The sequence below is a fragment of the Pelmatolapia mariae genome, linkage group LG20 (genome assembly GCF_036321145.2).
Source record: "Pelmatolapia mariae isolate MD_Pm_ZW linkage group LG20, Pm_UMD_F_2, whole genome shotgun sequence".
NCBI classification, from domain to species: Eukaryota; Metazoa; Chordata; class Actinopteri; order Cichliformes; family Cichlidae; genus Pelmatolapia; species Pelmatolapia mariae.
The window spans coordinates 10,633,583-10,642,595 of record NC_086244.1 but is presented as its reverse complement, the minus strand read 5'-3'; the positions used below and the strand labels follow the sequence as shown (position 1 = coordinate 10,642,595).

Sequence of the window (9,013 nt, the reverse complement as noted above, 5' to 3'; positions counted from 1 at the left end):
CCAACTTTCTTCAGATTTGTAGAGCATTTAGAGCAGTTTAAAGCCTGATGGGATTTTGACTTACTTTTGTTGAAACTTTGGTCATGTTTAATATGAGCATCACAGTTCTAATGTATGATCAGAGCTGTACTTCGGCAGAAGTACAGATACTGGTGTTAAAAATACTCCTTTATAAGTTGAAGTACTGAAACAACTTTTTACTCAAGTGAAAGTGAAAAAGTACAACCTCAGAAATGTACTCAAAGTAAGAAAGTAAAAGTAACTTTTTGAAGAACATTTCTGCCACCTATTTTTTTTATTAATGTAATTAGTAAACTGAATACTGATTTTACGTGACATTGGTGTAATGAAGCTAAAACCAATTTTAGTACTTCATGAACAAAAATAATATCAAAATTAAATCCAGGACTGAAGGATATATGTTAGGGAACCATAAAATACCATGTGTTGAATAAAAGAGGTCTTTAAATGTATAGAGTTTAGTTTTGTGCGACCTTGATGCTCCTGACCTCCGGTGCACATTCCATAAATTATTCAATCTCACGATCTATAGTTCATATGTGGAAGACCTTTATGCACTTCTTCCTCATTAAATCTTCATGTTTATGGAACGATCTGCGCTCCATAGGTATGAATTCATTTACCTTCTGCTATCCTTTTCCTGTGTCAATTTTAATCCATGTGTCAATTCAAAAAGTACATCAAACAGTTATTCTGACTGACTTTTTATAGCCAGAATTTAAAGTCACATTTTTATTTCATAATTTGTTGTCATCCCCAATTGAGATACTGGTGAGTCAGTTGAGGGCCTAAGCAAAAATTCCATTTCAAAAACCATTTTTATTTTGGTAACAATGCCCAAGACCAAGATGACTGTTTACGATGTGTTAATACTGTAACGACTCACTGATCCTGGTGGGCTTCCACATTTCTTCAGCCTGATTGTTACTCAGTGACTGCTGTAGACTCCTGGAGAACGCACTTGACTCGATCACATCGAGCTGGACACACCAGGGTGCTTTACCGGCTAAGTTCATTAATGTTAAATGTCAAGTAAGGAAAAGACATAATGTTATGCTAGTGGAATGTTTGTTATCAAAATCTTTCTCCCCCATAGTTAAGCCTAGACTAATAGATTATTTTTTATTCACGGAGAAGCTGCATTCAGCTTTTATGCTCCATATATCTGGAACAAACTCCCAGAAAGCCCCAGATCAGCTGAAACACTCAGTTTATTTAAATCCAGGTTGAAGACTCACCTATTCTCAGCTGCATTTGAATAAAGCACCAAATCCACACTTTTTAGCTTAAATTTCAAAACTTACATTTTAACTACTGATTTTATCTACTGTTCTGATTTTATCTACTGTTTTTTTTAATCAATTTTAAATCATGCTTTTTATTGTTTTTGTTTTTAATGTCTCTGTAAAGCACTTTGAATCACCTTGTTGTTGAATTGTGCTATATAAATAAACTTGCCTTGCCTTATATTTAATTAGATTTAGATTTAAATGTTATTATCTGCTCACCCATGTCCTGCTTTTTCCCCCTCACTTCCTCTTTTTCTTTTTCCAGAATGATAAACCTTCTTCACTTTCCTTGAGTGGCTTTTACTGTTGTCATTCAATTTGTTTAATTAGAATCACGCAGGGTATTTGTAATGGGAGTCACTGGAGTCAGGTGGGACTCATTAGGGAGAAGCAGGTTTCTCTAGTGTTATTGCAAACTTTTCACATTGCTACTCTTGTAATTTAAAGTTTCTATCTCAATATATATGTTGTTCCTCCTGGTAGAAAGTTTGACCTCATTTAGCATTTTTAAAACCAATGATGGTTAATTTTATTTTAGTTGTATGCATCTGGTCACAAACCAAGTACAAACAACTTGGATCTATTGTTGTTTAATCTGATTTTTATGATAGTAAAACTTTTCACCAATAACTTTTCAGCTATACACCCCAAAACACCCAGTAGTGCTTCCTGGAGAATGTCAAATCCTGAAGCTTATTACTAAGTAGCCCTGAGACCTTGATTTAAGGTAAGCCTCTCCTGGGCTTCCTTGCTTCTGAGCCAGCTGTAATCAACCCTGTCTGTTCTCTGGCCATCACTATAATAGGGACAAAATCTCTCCTCTCACCTTAAACTTCTACAGAGGACATTTTATCGGATGATTCACATTTTCCTCCAGTGTGCCCCTCTTTTTACTCTGTATCCTTTGTCCTCTGTGTCTGTGCCAAAGCTTTGCCTTTTGTGATTTTGGAGCTTCCTTTGGCCAGGTGCTGTTTGCGAGTTGTGCAGGAAATGTAACTCTGAATCGGATCCATGAGTGAGCAGTGAAGAGAGTCAGAGGGGACAAATTCGCCAGAGTCCTGGCTGCCCTTTCTGTCCAAGTGTCTAGTTGGAAACAAACATGATTAATGTGTTGTTGTCTGGGTTTGTATGAACGTGGAGGCACTGCAAGAATAATAAAAATACGTACACCCAAACTATGAGAAAAGATAATGTGGGATTTGTAATCTAGCAGAGACAGAATAGTTTAATACTTTTCGTATGGTTTCTAGACAGTTATTCAATTACTTCCCTTTCGTGGCATGCATGTTTATCATTTTACGTTCAGTAACAGAAAGGTGATTTGGGCAGTTATATGCAGCAGTTGCTTCTGGAAGCCGTGGACATCTCTCCCCCTCACTTCTATATGCATGTGCAGACCTGCATCATTATTATCGAGGTGTATATTTGTCTTGAGATTGCTCCATCGCTCATCTTCTCAGCAGACATAAATTTGGTGTCTATCTCTTCCGTCTGCCCTCCTTCCCTCCGTGGCATTTTCCATCATTATTATTCACCACGTGTCTCAGGCTAAAAAGTTTTCTCACAGCAGTGGGCTCATCTCCCACGTAGCTGTCATTTTAATGGTTGTTTGTTCGATAGGGAAACAGGAAATAACAGGGGAAGGTTATTAGCAAGGTCACCTTTCGCCCCATTGTAACTGCCCAATGAGGACTGCACTCAGAAAACTGGGCTGGTAGATTTGTAGCCTAGAGAGAGAATGAGATGTAGGCTGCTGCTGCACTGAAGGGCTCTTTGGCTGTCTTTCTCCATCACCTTGGCTATAATGCAAATTTGTAATTTTCCTCTGGCAAGCAGGGCCTGTCCCTGCGAACTTAATTTTTTGGAAGGGAGACATCATTTACACTCATACTTCAATACTCCCTGCACTTTTCAGTTGAGTCTATTAATGTTTCTCTTTCGCCCCCTTGTGGTGTCCGCACTTCTCTGCACCAACACTTTTCACTTCCAGAGTGAAACATGACTATAGAACTATAGCAGAGTTACAGCTTGCCTTCGGTGGCAGCAGGAGGGAGGGTTTCGAGTTTGAAGACTGGAACCTTTCTGTGTGGACTGTGCGGGTTCACCCTTTGCCTGGATGGGTTCTCTCAGGGTAATCGGGCTTTCTCCCACAGTCCAAACATGCTTATGAAGTGTATAATTGGAAAAGAATGAATGGAAGGATGGATGGATGGAACACTAGCAAGGGAAATCATAAGATTCAATTCATCCTAATTTTTAGTTCCTTTTAGGGAGTTGTGTAAATATTTTTGGAGCACACACCACAGTGTTACATTTGCATTATATGGGGCTAGACTTAGATATGAAATAAAGTATTTTGATGGATGGATAGATTATATTTGTACAGTAGTACAATACAAAAGTACTTGGTGCATGTTTGTTGAGACTGATCAAGTTCTAATTAGCTCTAATTTTAGTTAATTAACTATTTGTTTGTTTTTCACGCTTACTTTTGGTTTCTCCAGTGTTCCTCTAGTTTCTATGCTAAAGTGTCCGTGGGCAAAATACTAAACACAAACATTGCTCCTGAGTGGATCTCTCTCTCTCTCTCTCTCTCTGTGTGTGTGTGTGTGTGATAGTTAGAAAATACTTAAAAACATATATATTTAAGTGCTATATACGTTTATATTGTGTGCAGGAATGAGTGAATTTGACTTGCAGTAAAAAGTCCTTTGACTGCTAAGTTAAAATAGAAAAGAGAACATGAAGATCAAATCATTTTTTATTGAATTGTCTGTATTGAAAAACTTAAAAATTAAACTTTACATACTTTAAACATTTCATGCAGGACTGCATTAAGAATATAGACTAATGCTCAAAAGCTAGAGCCATATAAAAACATTACATCTACACTAAATATAAGAAAAAACAATACAAAAACTTCATCATGTAAACATTATTAAATGACTGTTCATTTATGATTTCTTAAAAGCTTTAGAGTAACACAGGTGCAGTTGTTTATCTCTCACTCAATCACTCAGGCTCTGATTATTCTTAGCACCACCATGATTAGATTTCAAGATTCAGTTGTGAGTGCGGTTGAAGTTAGCTGCCTTTTGGTTTTTTTCCTTTTGTAAGCTGACAAACCATCATTATTTCAGTGCACATTCGAAACCTTTGCATTGTAAAAACTGTATAATAATGGGCTTAGTGGAACCCCTTTACGCCTGCAAAATATTTACTCTTCACCGTTTTATAATTCATTGTCCATATGAAGTAAACTAATTCAGAGCGAAGGTATCCCCTCGTGTCTCTGCTGCCTCTAAACTCTGCTCTGTTGGCTCTGCCTTGGAGGTGCAGTTTTTCAGTTCACCTTTCAGCTCAGACAGCTGCTGCGCATGGCTAGAGAGAGTCCCACTGACTTGCAGTAGGAGACCATTTGACTGTCTCTCCAGCTCCTCCCTGATTCTCTCCAGGTCATCTGCCAAGTAGTTTAAGCCCTTACACTGGTCCTCTACGGTGGCAACCCGCCCACCAACCTCAGTTACCTCCTTCTGGACCACCATAGCTGATCTTCGGCACCCCCGTACCTCTTCAGCTAGCCGTCTCTTCATCTCCTGCAGCTCACCTTTAAGCCGGGTCAGTCTGCGCTCACCTGCCCCAAGCATGGAAGCCTGATGTCCAACCAGCTGCACCACGCCCTTTATCTGCTGAGCCAGACGAGTCTCTCTTTGATGCCAGGAACTGTTGGCTTCACCAACCTGGTGGACCACTGTCCCCAGGGAATCCTGGAGTCCTCTCAGGGTGTGGTTAACTGAGCGCACATTGAATTTGAGGATTGTTAGCTCACCCTGGATGGAAGAATCTTGCTCTGCTTGTTCCTGCTGCTCCCTGAGGGTCAGACGCTTTAGCATGTTCTGCAGTGTAACATTGAGTCTGTTCAACTGGTCACCTTGCATATCCAGTACCTCCTTCACATTCTGCTCCAAAGCCAGGTTTTCACTTGGCACAGCAGAGTCTCCTTGGATGGTAACTGTTTGAGGTGAGGGACATGAAGTGGTGCAGAGCATTTCCAAATTGTTGAGGTGCTTTTGCATTCTGTCCACATCCACCTCCAGTCTGCCGCGGAGTGACTCCAGCTCTGTCTCCAGAGTGGGAACAATGTGATCCTCCAGAGCAGTGGCATTACTCAGCTCCTCCATAGCTGTTAGTAAACGACACTCCAGATTCTTCAACTTAACCTCCATTTTGGCCTCCAAAGCATGTCCAGTTGCATCTCTGTCTGGGACACCACTTGTCCTTCCAGATTCTTCACTTTTGATCTCCCCAGTCAGGTTGAGCTTGGCCTCTACATATGCCAGACGCCCCTCCAGCATTCCTTCTATGTGGTCTTTGTGTCCACCCAGCTCCACTCTCAGGTGCTCCTGGGACTGGTTGAGACCTGCCATTGACCTTTCCAGCAGCTGCACCCTTTCTGTAAGTCCACTCATCCTACCACAGCAGCTCTCGGTACCATTAAAACCATTGATCTGTGCTTGGAGCTTTTTCAGCTCTGTTCTTAAGCTGATGGTGCTTTCCTGTAGAGTATCCTCCATCTGCTCCTGCCGCTCACTTTGCTGCTTCTGGCACTGACGGTGCACATCCCCAGCTTTCTCATTGCATCGGTCCTCTGCGCTCTCCACACGCGTTTCAAATCCGCCAAGAATTTCTGTTCTGGCTGTGCTTAATTTAGCATCCATCAATTTCTCCATAGCTCCTCCAAGCTTGCCATTGGAGTCTGATACCAGAAGATTTCTGATGCCTGTTCTATTAGAAATCTTCTTCAGTGCTCCATCATGCCTCATCACTGTCACTTTGAGTTCCCGAATCTCAGCTGTCTTGGCTTGCAGCTCATTTCTAAGCTCTTCAACCCTTTCATTCAGTTGTGCGAGGTCTGGAACAACATGTCTACCATCTAGATCTCCTGTGTCAAGATCTCCCCCAGGAATTTCTACAAACCCAAAGGTGGATGGATGAGAGGCTACATCTGGAGGGGGAACAGGAACAGGACCAGGACCAGTACCAGGGGCAGCAGAGAGCAGAGCTGACAGCATCCTGTTAGCATCCTCTCTGAGCGAGGTTCGCAGGCTTTCCTCTAGCCCATTCACAGTTACCCTCAAAGTCTCCAGACCCTGGTTTAGACGCCGCACATCCTCTTCCATATGATATATTCGCTCCTCCGTCTCACTGTCAAGAGCATGACCTGAAGAGATAAAGAGATGCTATTAAAAGTGGGACAAACACAGTAAAGAAATCCCAAACACTATGCTTTGATGTGACTGCATTTTGAATCTAGTTCATTTTAAGAACTTGTTAAGAACTTGTTGTCCTTTTACTTTTAAAAAAAGAAAGTAAATTCAGGTACATCACTTTTAAAACCCAGTTAGCTTTATTGGACAGTTTAAAAATGGGGACATACCTGTGGTCTCTCCCACAGGCTGTTCACCACCAGAGGGGGGAGGAGGGGGGATTTCTTCAGGTATAAATTCCTCAGGTCCTTGGCTATTCTCATGTTCATGTCCATGGTTGGTCTCTGTGTAATGTGGCTCGTCATGCTCCGGAGCTGGCTCTGATTCTGATGGATAAGGCTGGAAGGGGATGTCTGGGTAGGAGGAGGACCTCGGAGGCCCAAAGGGATGCATTGGGAAGGGGTTAAAACTGCCAGTAGGAGGTCCTTTGGGATGACTCCATGGGCTGGCTTTCACAGCAGTGTTAACATGTGGGCCCTTGAACATCGGGACTTTGCTAGGGGGCCCCTTAAACTGGGACTCTCTCATTGGTGGGCCCTTGAATGGTGGCATCATTTTCATAGGGTGTTGATAAACTGGATGTCCCTCCATACATCCATAACCAGAGTACCCAGGACAACAACGCCACTCCAGCTCTGTGACGGTTTTATGTGCCACCTTGTAAAGTGGCTTGTACATCAGGCGATACCTGCAGGGAGCAGCAGTAATGGGTTAAAAACATAAATTCAGTGTTTTGTACTGTGAAGTGACCTGAATTAAAATCTATCACATGGGTAGCATTTACTCACAAGAGAGCTGGGCATTTGCGGCCCAGTGAACACTTGTTGTACTCGGCTTTTACATACGGGGCTGCTCCATCCTGCACGGTGAAGGGCACTGTCTTTTCAGTGACGTAGGCACAGTGGTTCCTTTCAGAGTGGAAATCAAAGAGGAAAGAAAAAAACTTGGTCAGATACAAATTTTTAAAAAATTACAAGATTTGTCACTGAATGATCTTACGTGGTGATGTGCATGATAGAGATGGAGAGAAACAGCACTTACTTGTGCCTGCTGGTGGGTTTTCCTTGGCTGTAGTGTTGACCGAGTCCAGGTTTATACTGGTGAAATTCAAATGGTCTGTATAACTTGGTTTCAACAAGTGATGAAAATAGGGCCATGAAGACAAAAAGGCTCATAACGCCTGAGAAAAGCATCCTGAGCATTCACGTGTCCAGTGAAAAGCTGAGTGAAAAAACTCTTCAAACTGAAAACAGAAAAAAGTATTCCTTTATCAAGGGACAGCAAAGGCCACAAATATTCAAATATTCTCCACTTGCTAGTAAAAAGACTTGAATTTCTGCAGTTTAGCTTCTCCTTTGCCTGGGTTATACAGCACAATGCCACCCTGTGAGTGCTGATGCTGGCTGTAGTTGTAGTGGACTCCCGTGACAAAAGTCCACTGTGTGTTTGGGGAGGACTACAGATGCCACTAAAAAGGCTCCACCGGCTCCATCTGCATATCTCCTCCCACTCAGCCTCCTCAAAGTAACACCCTATTGACAACACAGGAGGGAAAAACCCATCATCTCCCCGGTTAATGTCCTACCTGTGACACCTTTGTGGTCGTCATCTATATAATTTTAATATATGACAATTCTGGAAGCTGCTTTCACCAACCAGAACTGCAGCTGAGCTCTCAGTAGCTTTTTTCCTTTAGTGACATCACGGCAAACCAGAGACGAAACGCTGCATCACCTCCAACGAGTATAGTACCCAGCTTTGTCCCAAAATGGGAAGGTTGTTCATTCACCCTTTAGAATATAAAGTAAAAAAAGACATGCATAAACATTATATGTAGAAAAAACAAAACAAGAACACCATGTTCAGGGTAAAAGCCTTGTTTTAATATAAAAACTAAATAACAAAACATGCCTTCACTGCTGTAAGTAAGAAGCACTCAAGAGACAGACGAAGGTTTTTGAATGGATTTGATTTGATGTATAACTATTGCTATAGATTTGATTTATAGATTTTTGATAAATGTAAAATTTGATTGTATATCATGTGATCATAGATGCCAATAACAACATTTTTTCCTGTATTTATCTAATTTTTTGCAGTTATTTCTTTACATCACACCAGAGAGTTAGCCCTTTCTTTCATTTTCTTTGCTCTTTTAGCCAGTGTAAAATTGATGTGACACAAAAATTAAAAATCAGCTTCTGATATCAGTAAATGTCATCCTATTTGCCAATAGCCTGATATGAGCTGACAACACCAGTATCACTAGCTATTTGAAGAATATATCAGATATAATCTTTGCATTCAGCATACAGCAATGTTAGATAATATGAAAACATTCAAGTAAATCCAGTTAGTTAGTAAGTAATTTGTCATAATATATAACACAGTGTGACATGAAGTAGAAGTAATGAAGTAGAAAATTCTCACATTCAG

The 9,013-nt window shown here is 41.2% G+C and overlaps 1 protein-coding gene across 1 annotated transcript; it reads right to left on the bottom strand.

Moving 5' to 3' along the window:
• Nucleotides 1-4,570: 4,570 nt before the first annotated feature.
• On the bottom strand, nt 4,571-7,752 carry emilin3a (elastin microfibril interfacer 3a). The gene is made up of 4 exons (XM_063463825.1): nt 7,619-7,752; nt 7,366-7,485; nt 6,748-7,265; nt 4,571-6,531 (listed from the first exon to the last, which is right to left on the bottom strand). The coding sequence occupies exons 1-4, from the start codon at nt 7,750-7,752 to the stop codon at nt 4,571-4,573; spliced, it is 2,733 nt and encodes a 910-aa protein (XP_063319895.1).
• Between the last annotated feature and the right edge of the window lie 1,261 nt (nt 7,753-9,013).

What these genes read in the sequence shown, in the direction of transcription:
- emilin3a (XM_063463825.1), bottom strand. Translation starts at nt 7,752, where the DNA reads ATGAGCCTTTTTGTCTTCATGGCCCTATTTTCATCACTTGTTGAAACC. An exon ending in CGCAAATGCCCAGCTCTCTT is followed by an intron (nt 7,266 to 7,365) that starts GTGAGTAAATGC and finishes TGCTCCCTGCAG; the next exon opens with GTATCGCCTGATGTACAAGC. An exon ending in GCCTGTGGGAGAGACCACAG is followed by an intron (nt 6,532 to 6,747) that starts GTATGTCCCCAT and finishes TTATCTCTTCAG; the next exon opens with GTCATGCTCTTGACAGTGAG.